General features: G+C 57.1%; 1 protein-coding gene across 24 annotated transcripts; it reads right to left on the minus strand.

Annotated features, from left to right (window-relative positions):
- Positions 1-89: 89 nt before the first annotated feature.
- ARHGAP4 (Rho GTPase activating protein 4) lies at positions 90-19589 on the minus strand. 24 transcript variants are annotated; one of them, XM_074029647.1, is made up of 23 exons: positions 19461-19589; positions 14810-15014; positions 14577-14739; positions 14317-14379; positions 13846-14028; positions 12366-12494; positions 12043-12264; positions 6564-6665; positions 6196-6387; positions 6005-6089; positions 5844-5871; positions 5501-5603; positions 3886-3946; positions 3679-3756; positions 3457-3591; positions 3262-3367; positions 2928-3161; positions 2770-2843; positions 2492-2675; positions 2185-2277; positions 1808-1907; positions 833-877; positions 90-656 (listed from the first exon to the last, which is right to left on the minus strand). In XM_074029647.1, the coding sequence occupies exons 1-22, from the start codon at positions 19525-19527 to the stop codon at positions 866-868; spliced, it is 2619 nt and encodes an 872-aa protein (XP_073885748.1). In that variant the 5' UTR covers positions 19528-19589; the 3' UTR covers positions 90-656; positions 833-865. The 24 variants fall into 24 exon arrangements, with proteins under 24 accessions (XP_073885748.1, XP_005595003.1, XP_015299739.1 ...); XM_005594946.4 differs by lacking the exon at positions 833-877; XM_015444253.4 differs by having other exon boundaries at positions 2770-3161.
- Between the last annotated feature and the right edge of the window lie 1711 nt (positions 19590-21300).

Below are 21300 nucleotides of genomic sequence, written 5' to 3' on the forward strand. Positions count from 1 at the left end.
AGTCTTCAAAGCTGCAGGACCCCCAGGGAAGCTGTTCTGGCCTCCAGCACCCACCCGCCCACCCCTGAGACAGAGAGCTGGCTCCCATCAGGGAATCAACACGAGGTCTTTATGAATCACCACCCAGCCCTGCCAGGCATCTGAGCAAGGGCACCTGCCACCCAGCAGCCACTGACCAGCCCTCCACAAAGTCGCAGAAGAGGGCTTTCCCCAGCCTCCAAAAGGGGTCTGGGCCAGGGCTGAGAGGCAGGCAGGCTGTGGAGTGGGCATCCCTGCATGTGCGGCCCCATCCCACCTCTGCACAGGGTGAAGTGCAGGCACCCTGAACTTGCTGGACAGGGTTGGAGAGAAGCAAGAGGGCTGGGGAGAGTGGCCGGTCCAGGGGGTAGCCGCCTGGGGCACACAGCTCCAGCAGCAGCACCTCAGTGTGGCTTGGGGGTTGTGTCCAGGCCCTGGGGGTGGGATGCTGAGGGTGAGGCTGGGGCCCCAGGGCCCCGGGAGAAGCCTTTGTTTTTGCCCAGGCGGCTGCCGGCCGGTGCCTTTGGGCTTCGGGGCCCAGGGCTGGGAGAGGTGGCAGATGCTGGCCCGAGGCCCTGGCGGACAGAGGTCTTTCCCAAGAGCTCCTTAAACACAGAGTCCATGTTCTGTGCCACAGCCTAGTGGAGGGGAAAGAAAGGGAGGGTGACCAGTGAGCTCCCCCGACTGACCCTGCCCCAGACCCACCTGAGTTCCTCCCACTCCCAAAGCAAGTCCCCGGACATCATCCCAGTCCCTCATCCCAGTCCCTCATCCCAGTCCCTCAGCCTCCAGGTCGCTCTCCCCCACTTCGCACCTGGCATCCCGCCTGCCCCTTCTGGTGTCTCTGTCACAGTCTCCTCTGAGGACAGCAATTCCTTGGTTTAGCCCGAAAGTGGGGACCCCTCTCTTCTCGCCCCCGCTCTTTCCTTGGCAGAGATCACAGTCCCCCTGCCCGTGGCCTCAGGGACCGCCAGCATGCGGGGAACTCCCAGGTCAGTGTCCTCCCATGGCATCTCCTGGCTGCTCTGTCCCTGGCTCCCGCTCCTGCTCCTGCGTGTCTACCCGACCCTCCCTGGGCTCCCTAAGCCGGGGGGCTTGGCCACACCTGGGACACCCACATGTTCTCGGGTCTCTCCTCCTTGGGCTTAGCAACTTTCCCTGGGCTTCCACGTCAGTCCAACAGTGTTCACAGGTCCCATGGCACAGAGCATGGAGCAGGGCTCCCCAGGTCGTGCGCTTGCCAGAGCCACATCTTGAGCCTGCGCTCTGCTCCTTCGAGAGCCACTGCTGCCCCACTCCAATCCCCAACCAGCCACCCCCTCCTGCCTCCCTGCCATCTGTCCCTTTCATCCTCCCTGGCATGCCAGGCGCCTGCCATGGCACCGCCTGTTACCTAGCCCAGCTACAGATGCCAGCCTTGAAATCTGCCCTGGAGTCCCTTGCCTCTACCAGGTAAACAGCCTTAACTCAGCCCTGCCACTCCCTGCTCTGAAGCCAAACGTGAATTCCAACGTGCAAGCCCCAGGCTCTAGCCAGGCCAGGTGTCTTCTGTCCCTCTCATCCCTGCCACTGTGGCCATCCCTCTCCATCCCCACTCGCCCTTACATCTTTGCCTTCCTACCCTCCATGGGGTCTGCCTTGGGCCTGTGCGTCTGGCGGCAGGTTCCCCTTAGCTAAGGCCAGGGAGGGCAAGGACTGGAACCTCAAGGAGGGAGGAGTTTGGCTCCCAAGGGAAGGCAAAGATCCCCCCAGGACAGATGTCCCTCACCTGCCACATACCCACTCTCACCTTATCCACCTCCACGTGTTGCTCCGGGGAGGCTGGGACCAAGCAGCGTCGTCTATGTCCAGAGAGTCCCACGGCCTCGGGTGAGATGCATGGCTCTGGCCTGCAGGACAGACGGGGAGCCTGGTGGGGGCTCTGGGAAGTCCCTGAGCTAACTGGGCAGTGGCTCCTCCCATCTTGCGGTGTGGCCAAGGAAAGGAGGCTGGCCCAGTGGTCCCCAAGCTCCTCTAGAGCCTCTTTCCCTGTCACAAGCTGGGTCACTCTGTCACGTCCTCATCTGCCAACTCCTCCCACTCCCACGGGGCCAAAGCCTGACCCCAGTCCCCTCTGGCCTAGAACGGCACATGTGTGGGCCCCCCAAGCCCTGTCTTCTTGCTCACCGGTGAACCAGCTCTGATGCCAGGAGGCCCTCAGGACTGCTCCCAGACTCCCCTGCAGTCTGCGGCCCTGCGCCCACCACCTGCTTCTCTGCCCTGTGGTGGGAAGCACCAGCCTGTTTTGAGTGCTCCTTCCCTGCACAGGGTCCAGGGCCAGCAGCCTCCGTGCCAGTCAGAAGTAGTCAGACAGGCTCCATTCTCTGGCCTAGCCCAGACCTTCAGAATCTAACTTGGGGTCAGGGGAGGGCTGGATGAAGGGGAGGTGCGGAGACTCCAGGAACCCTGGGGCCTGAGAGCGCAGCTCACTTACCCCTCAGGCAGTGTGATATACTTGTGGGGGATGAGGCCCCGCACACCATTGTGCTCCCCCCGCCACCAGTCGCTCGAGGCCCTCTCGTGCAGCCGCAGTACGTCCCCCCGCCGGAAGCTCAGCTCCTGGGCCGTTCGGCCCGTGTAGGCAAAGCAGGCCACAGCCTCCACAACCCCCTCCAGGTCTGGGGAGGAGAGGGGGTCCAAGCTGTGGGTGGGGGGGGCGGGTGTGGACACTAGGGCAGGGACAGGGTGGGGCTCTCTGCCCATCGCCCTCACCATCCTCCTGGGCAAGCATCTCAGCTTCCAGCTCCGGCTCGTTGTCCGCCCCCAGGCTCTCCAGCTGGGCATCCCTGAGGTTCAGGGCAGAGCAAGGTGGATGAGGGGGGCTCTTCTCCAGTGGACCCCCCATCCCCTCTGCAGCACCAAGGGTGTACCCCAGGCAGCTGGCGGAAGGCGGTGCCATGCACTTCTCGTAGACGGGGCCAGGCAGTGAGGTCAGGGGTGGGAAGACCCGATCTGGCTGCAGTATGAGCGTCTGCACCAGCTGGTTCACCCGGCCCTGCAGCGCCACCGGGTCCTGCCCAGCGGGCACCGGTAGCAGCGTGGGCCCAAAGCACACGGCCAGGTTGTAGGGGTCCATCATGTTCTCATCGCTGTACTGGGCCAGGCTGGGGGGACACACACATCACAAGCAGAGAGCCCGCACCCCGAGTCCCCTTATCCCCTCGACCCTGGCCCCCACCCCAGCACTTGCCCCACAGCACTCACTGGTTGAGGAAGTTGAAGAGGTAGCGCAGAACCACCAGCACTGGCGCGGGCAGCCGCCATAGCAGGCGGCTCACGTGCTCCACCCTCTCTGCCGTGGCCTCCAGCTCTGTGGCCAAAACCGCCCAGAGAGAGCCGAGTGAGTGGGGCTGCCCTAGCAAGTGCCCTACCCCCACTGGCCTCAGGCCCCGGCCTCACCCGAAGAAGCCAGCAGCTCGCTGAACAGGTCTGGGGGGAAGAGTGGGGGCTCCAGGCTCCGGAAGTAGAGCTTCAGCACCCCGGCCACCGAGTCCAGATCGTGGGCAGTGCAGCCCTCCACCAGTGGGTCCTCCCCTGCAGACAGGCGAGTGGTGCAGTGGGGGGAGGAAGCTGGTAACGTCTGCCCGAGCCCCCAGCCCTGCCCGCCCTGCCCATCCCCACCTCTCTCGAAGGCATCACGGATCTCTGAGACCCGGAGCTGGGCACCCGACACCCGGAAGATGCCTTCGTGCTGCAGGCCTGTGGGAGGACAACGAGCTGGTGGGCACTGAGCATCTTCCCCAGCCCCTCCAGGATGGCCTCCCATGCCAGGTGCTGGGAGCTGGGTGCTGGGTGCCAGGACAGCGGGAGGGGCTGGGTCCTGCTTACCGTTGAGGTTAATGAAGCGAATGCAGCTCTCCACCACCAGGGGCACAGGCTGGCCTGAGCACTAGGGACAGAGGGTGTTCACTTCACCATGGACACAGCATGCCCCGTGTTGTCATCCAATTGCTTTTTTTTCTTTTTGTGAGACAAGGTCTCACTCTGTCACCCAGGCTGAAGTGCAGTGGCATGATCTCGGCTCACTGCAGCCTCGACTTCCTGGGCTCAAGTGATACTCCTGCCTCAATCTCCCCAAACGGTGGGATTACAGGCATGAGCCACCGCACCAGGCTGAGTGCTTTTATTTTCTCTCAAGAGCACATCATCGTTGTCGGCATAGAGGCCTAGCACACTGTTTGTTAGATCCACTCTTAGGTGTCTGATATCTTTGATGAGGTTTTAGGCAGTGCCTTACATTTTATTTGCAAATTGTTGCTGGAATATAAAAATGCAATTGAATTCTGTACACCGACCTTGAATCAAGTAACATTTAGAAACTCAAGCTGGGTGTGGTGGCTCACGCCTGTAATCCTAGCCCTTTGGGAGACTGAGGCAGGAGGATCACCTGAGGTCAGAAGTTCGAGACCAACCTGACCCACATGGTGAAACCTCACCTCTTCTAAAAATATAAAAATTAACCAGGTGTGGTGGTGCACACCTGTAGTCCCAGCTACTTGGGAGGCTGAGGCATGAGAATCGCTTGAACCCCAACAGGTAGGAGGTGAAGGCTGCAGTGAGCTGAGATCGTGACCACTGCACTTCAGCCTGGTCAACAGCACAAGACCCTGTCTCAACAAATAAAAAAAAATAAAATAAAAAAGAAAGAAACTCAAAGTGTTCATTTAAAGAATCTGTTGATTTTTGAATGTTCTACACACATAACCACATCACTGAAAATGATGGTATCAGTTCTGATCTTCTGGTATTCTCCATGCCTGGCCCCCTCTGATGCTTTCTTTACTTTTCTCTTTTCTTTTTTCTCTCTTTCTTTCCTTTTATTTCTCTGTATTTCTTTCTTTGTTTCTGTCTTTCCTTTTTTTTTTTTTCCTTCCTCCCTCCCTCCCCCCACCCCCCCCGCCTCGGATTACAGGCACGTACCGCCATGCCCGGCTAATTTTTGTATTTTTAGTAGAGACGCGGTTTCACCCTGTTGCCCAGGCTGGTCTTGAACACCTGGGCTGAAGTGATCTGCCCACCTCAGCCTCCCAAAGAGCCGGGATCACAGGCGTGAGCCACCGTGCCTGGCACCCTCTGATACTTTCTGATCTCAGTATTAGTTTTCTGATCTTTCTTGCTTCCCCTTATTTCACTGTCCAGGACCCCCAGTACCACGCTGGCCAGAAGTTGCAGGGGAGAAGCTCTCAATATCTCGCACCTAAAAATGCTGCTGCCCCAGGTTTTCTATACATTCCCATTACTAGTTAAGGATGCTCCCTTTAATCAGCAGAGGCTACAGGGGAGCCCAACAGCGGCCTGGAAGAGGCCCACCCAGAAAGGGACAGTTGATGACTGAGAGTGGAGGACCCTGGGATCAGGCAGATGCTCTGGTCACTGAGGTGACCCAAGGCTGAAGAAAGACCAGCATGTACAGGTGGGCTGGCATGTGGGGCAAAGCAAGTACCTGGATAAACTTCTCCATGTCTCCCCCAAAGAGTCTCTGGTTATACTGGGAGCTGGGGCGGGGGTGGCGGCTCTTCTGGAATTTTCTCTGTGTGTACTGGGTCCTGCGGTGAACGGGAACTGGCTCTGAGGGGGCCGGGCATGGAGAATAGGGTGCCCCACCCACCAGCCCAGCCAAGTAGGCCTCTAATTCTCTGAAGTTATTCCACAATCCAGTGCGAAAACTGGGATATTGAGGCTCAGGGAATTGGGCAGCTGAGCTGGGCCCGACGGAGAGAAGAGATGGGGGACCATCGCAGGGCCCCAGCTTCTCAGAACACACCAGCCCCTCATGAAGGACTCACCAAGACATCTCCCGCTCCTCCTTGTCACCTGTGGGGTGGGAGAACATTGGTCTGCCTCTCAGGCCAAGGGTCTTCAATGCATCCCAGAGAGAAAGGTGTGGATAATGGCCAAGGACAGGCAGGAGGGGAGGACCGTGGGCTACATAGGGTCCTGGGCCCACCTCGCTGAAGGGCCTCCTGCAGCTTCTCGTGCTTGGCCTGCAACTTGGCGAGGATGCTCCGTCCACTCAGATACTCCTGGAGCTTCTAGGCAGCCCCAAGAAGAGCCCAAAGTGTTAGCCCTGGCTTGAGCCCCTCCCTCTGCCCCAGCCACGCCCCCACGGGTCCCACCCACCAGCCCAGCCCTCCCCACCGTGAGGTAGAAGGTTTCGGTCTCCTGCTGCTGGCCACGCCTCCGGCCTGCCTGCCGGCTGCCTGGGTCTGAGCTGGTGGACTTGAGGGACTCGGTGGAGGGGCTGGTCTGGAAGGAGTCGAGCACATCCCCGTCATCCGAGGCCACCACCTCCAGCAGGGCCTGCAGTGTCGCCTTCAGTGTCTTGTTCACCTGCAGAGGAGACCGCACAGGGTGGTAAGAGATGGGGGACAGGGATGGAGACAGGAAGTCCAAGTCAGAAGGAAGGGACCAGAGGGAGGCGGGCAGGCAGGGCAGCCACTTCCAACAGCAGGCTATACAGGCTCCAGGTCCCTGTCTCCCTCTAACCCCCAGTGGGCTGCCCAGACCTCCTCCGTCTCGATGGTCTGTCGGTCCAGGCGGCTCTGGATGTTCTGGGCTCTGGGCAGAATCTCGTCCTGCAGCTCCATTTCAACGCAGATCTCAGCCACCTGCAGAGGGTGGCGGCCAGGGGGCTGAGGGCTGCGCTTGGGCAGTAGGTGCCAAGATTCCCGGGGCATAAGGGAAGCAAGCACCCTTTTGTGGTCTGGCGGCCAGACACAGGACCACCAGCCCAGACGCTCAGCTGAAGAATGGCAGAAGTGAACACATGTGTCCAAACTAAGACTTGTCCACAGAGGTTCATAGCGGCACCACTCATCCAACAGACGGATGGCTAAACTCAGTGCAGTCTACCCACAGAATGGAAGAGGATTCAGCCAGGAGAAGGAATGAATCCACTTATGTAAAGTGTTCAGCCAGGCAAATTCATAGAGACAGGAAGCAGAGGAGTGGGTGCCAGGGGCTGGAGAGGGGAACAGGGAGCAGTAGTGGCTAATGGCTCCTTTAGGGGGTGACAAAAATGTTCTGGAATTAGATGGTGATGGCTGCACAACTCTAAATATACTAAAAACCACTGAACTGTACACTTTACAACGGTGAATTTTATGGTATATGAATCATACCTTAATAAAACTCTTATTTAAAACAGAATGGTGGCCCAGCGCAGTGGCACACGCCTGTAATCCTAGCACTTTGGAAGGCTGAGGCGGATGTATTATCTGAGGTCAGGAGTTCGAGACTAGCCTGGCCAACTTAGTGAAACCCTGTATCCGCTAAATATACAAAAAATTAACTGGGCATGGTGGTGTGCATCTGTAGTCCCAGCACTTTGGGAGGCCGAGGCAGGCAGATCACAAGGTCAGGAGTTCAAGACCAGCATGACCAGCATGGTGAAACCCCGTCTCTATTAAAAAAAAAATACAAAAATAGGCCGGGCACGGTGGCTCAAGCCTGTAATCCCAGCACTTTGGGAGGCCGAGACGGGCGGATCACAAGGTCAGGAGATCGAGACCATCCTGGCTAACATGGTGAAACCCCGTCTCTACTAAAAATACAAAAAAACTAGCCGGGCGAGGTGGCGGGCGCCTGTAGTCCCAGCTACTCGGGAGGCTGAGGCAGGAGAATGGCGTAAACCCGGAAGGCGGAGCTTGCAGTGAGCTGAGATCCGGCCACTGCACTCCAGCCTGGGCGACAGAGCGAGACTCCGTCTCAAAAAAAAAAACAAAAAACAACAACAACAAAAAAAAACAAAAATTAGCCAGGCATGGTGGCGCGTGCCTGTACTACTTGGGAGGCTGAGGCAGGAGAATCGTTTGAACCTGGGAGGCAGAGGTTGCAGTGAGCCGAGATGGCGCCATTGCACTCCAGCCTGGGTGACAGAGCGAGACTCCATCTCAAAATAAAATAAAATAGAATAGAATGGTAAGGAAGACTGAGGTCTGAGACAGAACAGGGAGGGCCCAGCCCCACTTCTTCTAGGGAAAGGAGTAGACAGAAAAACTGCTCACTCTAACTGGGCAGACATAAATTTCCGTGTGGCAAGATGAGAGCAGCTTGCGTCATGGGCAGAGTGGGAGCCAATACTTTATGAAGGAAGGAATTACTCTTTTAAGCATGTAAACATCCAGAAAGTTGACATTACAGTTAAAATTGAAAGTGAGGACTCATCTGTGGCTAAACACTTGCCCTGCTCTCCATCTCCACCAAGCCCCGCCTTACAGGACTGCAGGAAGGTGCAAGTCATGGAGAAGAAAGTACGGCCATTTTGAGATGGGCTCCAACATGGCTGACCCTTGAGGACATGGGACTCAGTGAAAGGAGCCAGTCACAGAAAGGCCCGCACTATAGGATTCCACTCCTGTGAGGGGCCTCAAATGAGAGCCGTGAACTCTGTAGACGGACAGTGGAAGGGTGGGTGCCAGGGGCTGGGGGGTAGGGAGTTGGGGTTGAACGGGCCAGAGCTTCAGTTTGGGAAGATGAACAAGTTCTGCGGCTGAATGGTGGTGATGGCTGCACAGCACCGTGAATGTGCTTCTGCCCCTGGGCCGCACACTTAAAAATGGTGAATGTGGTATGTTTTATGCTATGTGTATTTTGCCACACATTTTTTTAAAAGTTCATCTAGGCTGGACTAGCTCACACCCGCAATCCCAGCACTTTGGGAGGCTGAGGCAGGTGGATCACTTGAGCCCAGGAGTTCGAGACCAGCCTTGACAATATGGTAAAATCCTGACTCTACCAAAAATACAAAAATTAGCCCGTCTCATAACCCGGTCTCAAAATAAATAAATAAATAGATTAAAATTTAAAAATAAAATAATTGTTTTTAAAATACAAATCTTAGCCACACATGGTGGTATGCACCTATAGTCCCAGCTACTCGGGAGTCTCAGGCAGGAGGATGACTTGAGCCCAGGAGTTGGAGGCTGCAGTGAGCTATGATCACACTACTGCACTCCAGCCTGTACAACAGAGCCAGACCCTCTCTCTAGAGAAAAAATAAATCTATCCATACCCTAGGGAACATTGAAATTTGATCCCTCCCTTAAACTCACACGATCAGTAGAAAACTAACGATTTGCTCTCTGGAAAGGATATAGCAGGGATTTGGGACTCAGGGTCCTATCAGCCCAGTCTCAGTGCTGTCCTGCTGAACACCGGAAATGTCCCAGAGCATCAACATCAGGCAAGGCCACTGTGTGACCTTGATGGGCGAAGACAGAAACAAGACCACTCTGCGATCACGTCTGAGTGAGGACAAAATCAAGAACTTCTTCCAAGCCACAAAACCATCCCTCCATCCTGGTTAATGTAAGTGACTATGACTTCCTCGCATCACTTCAGCTTCCATCACTGTCTCCTTCTAGATAAGATTAATCAAGACATCCAATCATACATCATACAATTACTCTGCTTCCAGAAGGCATTTAATCCAGGACCAAGCCCCACTTACCTGGGCCCTCCCCGCAGATCCCTTAAGGCAAGCCCAAGTCCTCTACCACCCTTCCACCACCCTCTCACCGAGAGGCCCCAGCTTCCCCACGGAGCAGGGTTCCCTCTAGCAATGGAGATTACAGGACTGTTCCTGTTAGGCTTTGGCTGGAGGGTGTGGAACTGAAACCAGGTAGTTCCAAGGAAATCCACACAGCAGAGTGAGCTCCCAGCCCTCTCGCCCCCTCTCCTCCCTAGACAGGGTCAGAAGAGTTTCTACTGGGGAAACTGGCTAGGCCAGGAGGAAACACCACAGACATCCACATTTGTGGGGTATGTGTTCAGGCCTCTTCTTAAATATGAACTGACGGCCAAGAATCACCAAACAGACACGATCAGCAGAAAACTAACGATTTGCTCTCTGGAAAGGATATAGCAGGGATTTTGGACTCAGGGACAAAAGCAAGAAAATAGAGCAGATGCAGGAACAGGAGAAAACAAAAAACATTTCAGGCGGGGCATGGTGGCTCACACCTGTAATCCCAGCACTTTGGGAGGCTGAGGCAAGCAGATCACCTGAAGTCAGGAGTTCGAGACAAGCCTGGCCAACATGGTGAAACCCTGTCTCTACTAAAAAATAAAAATAAAAGGGTCGGGCATGGTGGCCCACGCCTGTAATCCCAGCACTTTGTGAGGCTGAGGCAGGCGGATCACCTGAGATCAGGAGTTTGAGACGAGCCTGGCCAACATAGTGAAACCCCGTCTCTACTAAAAATACAAAAATCAGCCAGGCGTGGTGGTGCACACCTGTAGTCCCAGCTACTTGGGAGGCTGAGGCAGGAGAATTGCTTGAACCTGGGAGGCAGAGGTTGCAGTGAGCCGAGATTGCGCCACAGCACTGTAGCCTGGGTGTCAGAGAAAGACTCTGTCTCAAAAAAATTTTTTTAATTTAATTTAAAAAATTAAAAAATTAGCCAGGTGTGGTATCTGGTACCTGTAATTCCAGCTAATTGGGAGGCTGAGGCAGGAGAATCACTTGAACCTAGGAGGTGAAGGTTGCAGTGGGCCAAGATCGTGCCACTGCACTCCAGCCTGGGCAACAAGAGGGAAACTGCCTCTCAAAAAAATAAATAAATAAAAGTTTCAGAAAGATTCAAGAAGTACTGTATTCATGAAATAAGAATAAAGGGTTGGCCGGGCACGTGGCACACCTGTAATCCCAGCACTTTGGGAGGCTGAAGCAGGCCAATTCTTTGAGCCCAGGAGTTTGAGACCAACCTGGGCAACATAGTGAAACTCCCTCGCTATAAAATATAGAAAAATTAGCCTGGCGTGGTAGTGCAAGCCTGTAGTCCTAGCTACTTGGGAAGCTGAGGTGAGAGGACCAGAAGGTTGCATCTGCAGTGAGCTGAGATCACATCACACCACTGCACTCCAGCCGGGGGGACAGAGTGAGACCCTATCTCAAAAACAAAACAAAACAAAGAATACAGACATTTTCAGATGTGCTAAGTCGGGAAACCCTTGGTGAAGGCGTCCACGAAAACAAGGGTATCAAACCAAGAAAGCTGCTGCCGTGGAATCCAGAAACAGGGCACTGGGCAGAAGCGAAGCAGTCCAGACTGGAGGGCTCTGGGGCGCTGAGGGAGGGCACAGAGGAGAAGGTGGACCCCACAGGGTGCCTGGTGTGGAGGACAGTGCTGGGACGAGGTAACGATCAACTCCTAGCAATGGGTATGTTCTAGCAAGCAGCATTCCTGAGGCGAGGGAGTTATAAATTTCAGAAGAAAAGGAAAAATTGTCCAAGGAAGGACATGTGATCCTAATACAGTACATGGCTCAGCTGCCAACAGTACCTGTTGTCATGGTGATTGAAACATTGAATGTTAATTTAGCCAAAAATTCTGGAATAAACCCACTGGGAGAACAAGATGCAGGGAAGCGTGTGGTGGCTGTGAGAGATGCTAGTCGTCATTGGCCAGTGGAAAATGGCTGCTTGATGCTGAGAGGTGGGTGGCTGTTTCTGGGGGTGGAAGCTGGGAACAGGAGGGGTAGGTTAGGGAGTAGCTGTGTGCCATCAGAAGCCCTGGTGATGTTGGACTCTTTGTAAAGTTCCAAGTCGGCCCACAAGGGGCCCAGTGTAATCCCAGGTCATTGCCAATGCCCATCAGGATAAACTGCTGCAGGAAAAAGTAGCTCGAAGAAGAAGAATAAAGAAGTCCGATTCCATCTTACTGTGTGTGTGCTTCATTTCCTCCCAAGTTTGTGTCACGAAATTTAAAAACACAGAGAAACCAGCCCAGAACAATGTATGGGCAGCTACATGGCTGCCTGCTGCATGGTTTGAACAGTTAGTGTCCTGCCCTCCTTGGCCATTGTGGCGGTGCACCCTTGGAGTGAGGCTGCAAATGGAAGTGGGACAGTTCTCTAGCTGCTGCACTGCCTGAGACCATGGAGAACTTGGATTCCTGAGCAAAGCGTGGGTCACGCCACTCCACTGCCCGCCAGTACAGTGAAGGCCAGAGAATGCCGAGCCCAGCAGGGGGTGACCCTCACCTCATCCCCATCATGGGGGTGGTAGTCAAAGCGCAGCGGGGGACAGAAGATGGTAGCATGCACCTCGAGAACCTTGGCCTTGTCCCCTGAAGGATCCAGGGCCTCCACGGCTTCTTCCAGGCTGCCCAGGCCCTGCACTTGGGAGGCTTGGGTGCGGCTCTCAGCGGCCATGTAGCTTCGGAGCACCTGCCCCAGGGCCAGGTGGAACCCTGTGTCGCAGCACTGAGGAGGAAACAAGCAGATGCTCGGGTGGGTCCTGGAGCTGTAATTTCCCAGCCCCGGGGCACCAGGCACCTTTTCCCACCTGCCCACCAAGGACTCACATCCATGAGGTCCAAGACGTCATGCAGGTAGTAGTTACTGACAGCGGCGTTGACGCTGGCCAGGCTAAGCAGGTACTCGTTGCGCGCCTTTGTGCACTTGAGTTTGTGCTCCATGAACTTGGCCTGCCGCTACTCAAGACAATGCAAGTGTGCCAGGGTCACGCACGTGGCCAGCCCCTATCTCTGGCCTTTCATGTAATGCCCATCGCCACCCCTCTCGCTGTGGACAACTACACCGGAACTGGTCAAGCCCAGAAGTCCTGCTGCCTTCCCCACACCACAGCCCAATGCCAGGAGGTGACTCAACTCCGCGGCTGTTCACCTGCCAGTGCTGGCGCTGCCTGCTGTGCTTCCACCACTTGCCTTGGTTCGAGCCACAACATTCCCCACAGAGGTGGGGGGTGACACAGAACTATTCACAGATACCTGATGAGTGGAAAGTGCGCGCGTGGCACCCCACCATGGAGGGTGTACGAGAAACCCAGCTTGGAGCTAGCACACAGGTGCACAGCTGGAAGTGGCCACAGGCCTCTGCAGGGGCCAGGGCTGAGGGGGAGCGAGCACCGCAAGGGGTAGGGATAGATCATCGAGGGCCATGAGACAGAACCTGGTGGCAACTGGGTTCTAAAGCTGGCACTCTATTTTTTTTTTTTTTTTTTTTGAGACAGAGTTTCACTCTGTCGCCCAGGCTGGAGTACAGTGGCACAATCTTAGATCACTGCAACCTCCGCCTCCAGTGTTCAAGTTATTCTCCTGCCTCAGCCTCCCGAGTAGCTGGGATTACAGGCACCCGCCATCATGCCCGGCTAATTTTTGTATTTTTAGTAGAGACAGGGTTTCACCATGTTGCCAAGTTGGTCTTGAACTCATGACCTCAGGTGATCCACTCACCTCGGCCTCCCAAAGTGCTGGGATTACAGGCGTGAGCCACTGTGCCCGGCTAAAGTTGGCACTTTAACCACAGCAACCAGGGAGACCTTCCCCCAACACAGCCAAACTCTGTCATTTCCCCTAAGAACACCGGAGATGCCCGACTCCTTCCTCTGCTCCCAGAGTCCCAGAGACCATCACTCTCAGCCCCGCACAGCCTGGCAGCTCCATCTAGGCATTTCCCAACCTCCCCACTCTCTCTACTGGGCTCACCTCAAACGCCCTTTCTCCGTGCGTGTCACCCCATCGCCCACCTTAAGTGTCTTCTCGCCCCTTTCAAACCTTATGGAATGGCTGGCGAACAGCAGAGCTGCAGGAGCCCTGCTCAGAGCTTGCAGAGGCTGCGTGGGGCTGTCCAGGGCCGGGCGACCATTTTGCCCGCTCTCTCAGGCCCTGGGAGCCTTCCGTATGGAATCCCTGGAACCTGATGGCGCCGTCCTGCCACTCCCGCCCTCCCCTGCACCCAGCCCTGGCTTCCCCCTCAGCACAGCAGGTCCTAGTCAGGGCCCATGCCCCATAGGCCTGCATCCGAGGTGCCCCCCGGGCCCACCTTCTCCACCAGCCGCCCTCCCTTCTTGAGGGAGCTCTTGCGGAGGGGCCCTGCCTCAGTGGCAGCAGCAGTGGTGGTGGGGACACTCCGGCCTGCCCGCTTCTCCTCCTGCCGCTCGGCCTCCCGGAGCTTGGCCTCAGCATTCACACTCTCCATGTGATATGCCTGGTACGTCTTCTTGGCCTGCAAGGAGACCCAAAGCAAGGTAGTGCTGCTGAAGGCCACGGCCGGGCCAGCCCCTAACCCTCCATCCCTGCCCCTCTGGAACTTGGATCTCAGAGCTGGGCAATCCCATGTGAGCACTTAGCCTAATGCCTTGTGCTTAGGGAGAGAGGGCCTTTGCTCCTAGGTGCATGCTTCTCCCTGAGCCTGGCTTGGGAGATGTGATGGCCTGGGGATGTTCTTCCCCAGCTGTGAGTGGCATTTCTCCCTGGGCCATTGGGGCAGGCCCCTCCCCGGCCCTTTCCTCACCGTCTGGAGCTCTGAGACCACCTCCAGGAGCTCGTCCTGCAGCTGCTGCTCCAGATCCCTGCTCTAGAGGCAGAGGCAGGGGTGAGCACAGCACTGCCCAGAGAGGCCCCGCCAGGCACTGGAAGCTCTGCCCAGCTCAAGCCCCATCTGGGAGGCACACAGATTCACTCTGCCTGGTCCCCACCTGGCCTCCAGTGCCCTCCCAGCCTCCTGATCCCAAAGCCTTGAACACTTCCCATGGCCCAGGGTGAGAGCCTCACCTTCTTGACCAGGCGCCCCACGTCCTCCGCAATGTGACTCAGGCGCTGGGCCAGGGGCCCGGCCAGCACCTCGCTCAGGGCCGCGCTCTCCCGGCTCTGCTGCCGCGTATGCTGCAGCAGCACTGCCCAGCAGTGCAAGGGCGACAGGAGTGACGGCTCCTTCCTGGGGGTAGAGGGGCAGTGAGACCTGCAAGCAGACCCTGCCGTGGCCCCCCTGCCAGCACATCACCTACCGGAAGCTTTGGTGCTCCCGGCTGCTCCCCAGGCGGCCTCCACGGCTGGAGAAGCGCTCGGCCAGCTTTTCCAGGCCCCGGGAGTACTCCAGCTCCACCTCAGCGCGGCGCCGCATGAACTCTGCCAGTTCCTGCAGCAGCTCCCGCCGCAGCTCACCCTGCAGCTCCAGGCAGCGCAGCTGCTCGCTCAGCTGCCAGCGCATCTCTGTGGGGGGAACCACAGCTCAGGCCTGGCCAGCATGCCCTGCCTGGGTCAGCCAGGCCAGCGTGGGGTGGGAGAGGCAGAGACACACAGACCCCAGTCCTGTCTGCTCTGAGGGCTCCTCTGGACCCAGCCTAGGTTGAAGGCAGGAACTAAGAGGGGAGGAAAGAGGCTAGGCCCCTGCAGGCAGATCTGGCCTCAGCTGTCCAGCCCACCTCTGTGCTGAGGCCAACAGATGGCCCGAGCCACCCGGCTGAGGGGGAGAGAGAAGGGTGTCCCAGAGAGAGGTGAGAGCCGCACAAAGGCCCAGCGTAAGAGGGAGCAAGGCCGCCCTGGGAAGGGTGAAGCCATTCACGGTGGGTGGAACACAAGGCTGCCCAACCCTGTCTCACCCCAACGCCAGCCAGGCACCTTTCAGTTTGGCTTCCTGTCTCTCCCTCATTCCTGGAAAGCCACTGAATGGTTTCCCCTGCCACTTCCTTTCCCCCAGTACCCAGGCCCCAGGAGGTGGCAGCCTCCCTTGCAAACACACAGATACACAACACACAGATCACAGCGCTGCTCAGGGCAAGGCTGCAGCGATCTCGCAGTCTCAGTGGCGGGGGAACCCTGCCCTCAGGCCCCAGGGGAAAGGACAGTCCACAGTGAGGGCTGGGCACCAAGGAGAGCTGATCCCACCTTGGAAGTGAAAGGATGGGGCAGGGAGCTAGTCCCTGTCTTCTGTCCCCACTTCCCACTCCCAATCATCCCCCGCCCCACCTGTGCATTCCCTCACCGTGCAGAAAGAGTCACACCCAGGGCCCCATACCGCCAGCCTTTTGACACCCTATCACTGGCTTGATTTGGCAACACTGCTTCCCCCACACAGGCCTGAAGCAAAGAAGTGCCTGTCCGGCAAGTTTAAGCAACCTGCGGAAGACACTTTTGCCACCTCCTGAGTGCCCAGCCAGGCACTGAGGGTCCCAGGTAAATAAGATGCTAGCTCAGCTTCTGGCCAGTAGGCTGCCCACCTACTCATCTCCATGCACATCCCCAGGGAGGGACATGAATTGATTTCTTCCTTCAGCAGAATGTTGATTATGCACCCATTCTGTGGCAGGCACGTTTTAAATACAGAGGCAAAGAGGGTTGACCAAGTGTCTGCCCTCTTGGAGCTGGGATTGGAATGGGGCACGGACACATACCAGAATGTCCAGGAGTGATGGGTGCTGAGAAGATGAACACACAAAGCAAGATCAGAGCCGGGGGTGGGTGGGGACAGGGAGGATCTCTTTTTAAAGGAGGGTGGTCAAGAACAAGCTGCATCGTTGGAGCAGAAGGCTGCAGCTGGCTGTGTGGGGGCAGTAGGGGGAGTCCGAGAGACCGGTAGGGACGGATGGCACAGAGCCCGTGGTCTAGGCAGAACTCCCAGCTGGACTCCGAGTGAGAGAGGAGCCACAGTAGTGGGGGAATGTGGTCCAGCTTCGTTTTCAGGGCCCACTCACACTGCCAGGTGGAGCCCAGGTGGCCGCTACCGCATTAATCCAGGCAAAAGACGGCAGGGATTCAGACCAGGACAAGCGAGGGATGACTCCGCTGGGAAGAGCTCAATCTCATTGGATTTCTGTCCCGCCAGTGACTTCCCAGGGCCTGTTGCATGGCGACCCTGTGGGTTTGGCCTGCCCAGCATCCTTACCTCCTCCCTGATCTCCTCTTGCAGAATGTCCCCTCCCTAGTCTCAGCTCCCCTGACTCCAGGTGCCCCAGCCCTGGCTGCATGCGTCACCCACCCCTCCGTCCCTCCACTCCCTGCCCCCACCAGACTAGCCAGGTGAGGGACCCAGGAGCCTGATCCTTCCAATTGAATTACTGAACAGGAGAGCTCTTCCCACTGGGGGATCAAGCTGGGTAAGTGGAAGCCTGGGGCGGGGGACCTCCTGACAGGGCAGGGCAGAGCCCACGATGCCAAGTGAGGCAGATGGAGAGTGTCCTCATCCTATCTGAGGCTGGCCTCCTGTGGTTAACTTGTCAGCTCCAAGGCCAGGTGGGGTGGGCGCTAATGCCATTTGAAATCAGGAGAGTCCTCACTGAATCAGTTTAACGTTTTGTTTTGTTTATTTTGTTTTGAGACGGAGGATATTGCCCAGGCTGGAGTACAGTGGTGCAATCTCGGCTCCCTGAAACCTCCGCCTCCCGGGTTCAAGCGATTCTCCCACCTCAGCCTCCCGAGTAGCTGGGACTACAGGCATGCACCACCACACCCAGCTAATTTTTGTATTTTTAGTAGAGACAGGGTTTCACCACGTTGGCCAGACTGGGTCTCAAACTCCTGACCTCAGGTGATCCGCCCGCCTCGGCCTCCCAAAGTGCTGGGATTACAGGCGTGAGCCACCACGCCCAGCCCGGTTTAACATTTTTTGATAGAAGTAAATTTCATTTCATTCCAAGAAAGGTGCGACTGCTCACCTCACTGGCCCTCTGGAGCCTGTCTTGCCCTGCTTCCCCCAGAGGAATACAATCTCTGGGGACTTATGACAACTGAACAGTGCAGAAGGAACCAGCAGAGGGAACCGCTGCCTTTCTTCATCACTGCCGGCAGTAAAAGCTAACTGGAAGCCATGTCCCAGTCCAGATCCGGGCATGCACACCCGGCTGGTGTTGAGCAGGAAACTTGTGAATTGCAAGTTGATTGCACTGGTGGCTTTCCTGGCCGAGCTTTCAGATCTCAGTTCAGACAAACTCGTCAGCACACCCTGTCCTGGCCTCCCCCCAAACTAGGGCTGGCCCTCTTCCGACCCCTTCTTGGCACACTGCACTTTCCCTCTGTGGTGCTTATTATCATAATGGAAAGTCTATGTCTCCCCCACTAGACCCATGAGCCATGTGAGGGCAGGGTGGGTGCTGACGCCATTTGAAATCAGGAGAGTCCTCATTGAATCACTGTTTTTACTCTGGGTAAAAAGCCAGGGCTGGAGGGGCTGGAGTCGGGGTTCTCTCCTGTACAGCAGTATGCTTCCAGGGCCTGGGACAGCAGAGATGTATAGGAAACATCTGGCAAAAGGAGAGCTGGAATCCATGTCTGCCTGAATTACAGAGCTGGGCCCAGGGCCCCACCAGCACTTCCTGTGAGCAAGGCATTTGGTCTCACTTCTGCTGACAAGCAAAACAGAAGAGAAGATGGTCTCCAAAACCACGGCTATGCTGACCTTTGAGAATTTAGGGTGTCAAGACAGTGACCCCGTTTTGTAGCATGGTAGGAAGTTTTTCTAGGGTGTGGGATGCAGACCCAGAGCAAGTGAGGAACCCTTAGATAGTCTTGCTCGAAACCCCAACTTTTCAGTGTGAAATCACTGACCCATATTTGCTGATTGAAGTTTTCCAAGTCTTTCAGCTTCATGGCATTTTGGGGAAGCAGGATGGAGATGATTACTTCCATCTGAGCATGATGGTGAGGCTTGGAAAGCTGGCTCACCCTGCGTAGTCACCTCAAGCTGGTTCTGGACACAGGCTGCCTTTTCCAAAGGAGGAGGACTGGGGCATACTTTAAAGGGTATAAATTGCTTGCACTGAATAATGATGTTAGAACCTACATCTCTGGGTTGAAAGGCACTTCAAGGGTTATTGCATTCTACGTCCTAGAAGTTGTAGTGCTGTGTTACCACGGGCAAGTCATTGCACCTCTCTGAGCTTGTTTCCGTAACTGGTAAAATGGAGTGATTGAGAGTGATATGGAGGAGCTGCTGGCACTGAGATGCTGCCTCTTTCCTTTGCAAGAGTTACCATGCCCTGAATAAGATGGGCACAAGCTATTGGCTAAGAATTTGCAAAGCTGATTTGCATGTGATTTGCACATGGGTGTTTATCAGAACCCAAAGAGGTTCAATTTCAGAAGGCTGAGAAGCCAGCCCTGTTAAATCTCTCAACCAAGACTCACTGCGCCAGCTTGACCCAGAGACAGTGGCCCTTGCCTCTGATCCCCCTCAGTGCTAAAGGGGGGCAAAAGGTGCTGAGGCTCCAGGGACTACACTGGGGTTAGGGCCAGGTGATCTCCACCAATCCACTTACCCAGACTCCCTTACTCACCCCCCACCCCCCACCCCCTAGCCCAATCAAGGTGGTTGACTTCACTGTAGCTAAACTACCGCCTTCTGGGGGGCACGTTGGTACATCCGGCTCCCCTTTACCGGCGGCCACCAGTGTCTACACTGAACCTTGGGTGAGGAGCAGAGACCCAAGGAGGACAAAGACCAAAAGAAGGAAGACAGGAAAGAAGGAAGGGAAGATGGCAGGCGGTTGAGGCCAAATGGGCGTGGGGAGGCAGGCAAGAGGCTCAGGCTCCCTCCTCCACCCCCACTCCAGAGGTCGCTGGGGAGAGCATCGGGCCCTGGGTCAGCGCGGGGACGCTTGGGGCTCCCTCACGACCTTGGGGTCTCCGCAGGAAACGGGCCGGGAGCGCCCGGCGCCCTCTCACCTTTGACTTGCGTCTCATACTCAGCCTGCAGCCCCCGCTCCCGCCGCAGCTTCCCGTGAGCGGCCATGGCGGCCTAGCGGCCGCGCCGTCGAACCCCACTGCTCCCACGCGGCCGTGAGTGGGCCCGGCGCCGGGACTTGGGGGCGCTGCGGCCAGCACCCTGCGCGGGCTCCGCCCAGCCCCGCCCCCAGCGCGGCTCCCGGTGGGGCGGGGCGGCCCAGGGCTGGCACTGCCCGCGAGGGGCTCCTGGGGGCAGGGCGCCCCTTCCAGCCCCACTGTGCCCCGGTCTTGCCGTCTCCTCCCACTGGGCCTGCACCTAGACTGCCTTGTGCCCAAAGCCCCGCTGCCAAGCAGCCGGAGCGGGCATGAGAGCCCCAACATAAGCTGGCATCCCAGGCTGCCATCCCCCCACCTCCAGAAGGCTGTCCCTGGTCACCACTGCCAGACTGCACAGTTCACAGCGGGGCCGCTGGCCCACAGTACCAGTGGACATGAACACCATTGCTGCCCCAGTCTCTGGACTCCCCCTGGGTGGCCTGCTTCCCCCAGACATCGGATGGGGTCCTCCCTTCCCAAGTCAGCCCCCAGAGAGGTCCAAGGAGCCTTGAGAGCTGGGGTGGGAAGTTCAGAGGGGAGGGGGAAGGAAGGTCAGCACCAGAGAGCAGAACCTCAGCAGCTGGCTGCCATTCCCTCCAGGCCCCCTTGGTAGGGGAGGAGAGTTCAGCTCCGGTTCCCCTTCTGCTCAGCCCCACGATTTCCCCATAGGCGGTTACCACTTCCTGCTGCCGGAAGAGACTGCTCTGCCTCCCTTCCCCTGCAGCTGCACCTGCCCGTCATAGGCCTGAGGGGGGCAGCCCCCTCGGAGTAAGATCTTAGCTACCCTGGGGGCAAGTCTTGGGGCCTCCCTCATCCACGGGTGGTGGGGCTTTCCTCCACTCTCTACCACAGGGCAGCAGCTTTTCTCCGGGAAATCGGGAAGGCAGGAGGCAGAAGGCGGTTGACAAGTCAAGCAGACAACTTACTTCAATTTGGTGGGAGGGAAATCCCTGGGGTATAGATGTGGGGAGAGGGGCAAGGCACTTGGGCACCAGGCGTCTGTTCCGAAGGCGGGCCTGCGGGCACTAGTGCAGGGGTACTAGGCGTGTGTTTGCACGCATGTCAGAGTAAGGCTCTGTGCAAATGTGGGCACATATGACCCTGACCTGCAGATCTGGGGACGAGAGGCTGTGCGGGTACTTCCTGCCTTTCAACTAGGAGCAATTAATTCTCTTGCCCAGAAGGGAAAAAACACTCCCTCACCTCCCCTCCCCCTTCTCCCAGTACCAAGGCCCTTCCCGAACACGTCGTCGAGTGTGTCTGCAGGACCTGGTGCTTCAAGGCCTGGGAGCTAGCCAGACCCAGGCAGGCCCAGGACCTGGACTTCCAGCAGCTGCCCTCGGAAGTACCGATGTTCGAGTTCTCCAGAGAGACTAGAGAGCCTGCGCCCCTGCCTACAGCCGCACCCACACCCTAACCTGCTCCTGGTTGGGAGACTCCCACGTCCCACCTCTGCCTCAGGCCAAGGGGAAGCAGGGACCCCCGCCCCTCACTAGCTGGCCCCCACACACCCTGCCCCTCCATCCGAGCCCCGACTGGTCCCCAAAGATCCCTCCACCCAGCAGAGCCAGATACAGGGCTCAGGCAGGCAGGAAAGGCCTCAGTCCGTGCCTTCAAACGCTCTCTTCGCTCTTTTTTTCACTCCAGAGCTATTCCTAGGATGCCCCATTCAGCCCGTGCTTTAGAGCCTGAGTGTTTGGCCCAGGCTTTTAGGGCACTTGTTTGGCATTTAAGGCCCTGAACG

Source organism: Macaca fascicularis, chromosome X (assembly GCF_037993035.2).
Source record: "Macaca fascicularis isolate 582-1 chromosome X, T2T-MFA8v1.1".
In the NCBI taxonomy this organism is placed as follows: domain Eukaryota; kingdom Metazoa; phylum Chordata; class Mammalia; order Primates; family Cercopithecidae; genus Macaca; species Macaca fascicularis.

Coding starts and splice junctions, on each gene's coding strand:
- ARHGAP4 (XM_005594942.4), bottom strand. CDS start 19,527: ATGGCCGCTCACGGGAAGCTGCGGCGGGAGCGGGGGCTGCAGGCTGAG. Junction 6,666..12,042: donor ACCCCCATGATGGGGATGAG/GTGAGGGTCACC, acceptor CACCCTCTGCAG/GTGGCTGAGATCTGCGTTGA. Junction 6,090..6,195: donor CCGAAACCTTCTACCTCACG/GTGGGGAGGGCT, acceptor GGGGCTGCCTAG/AAGCTCCAGGAGTATCTGAG.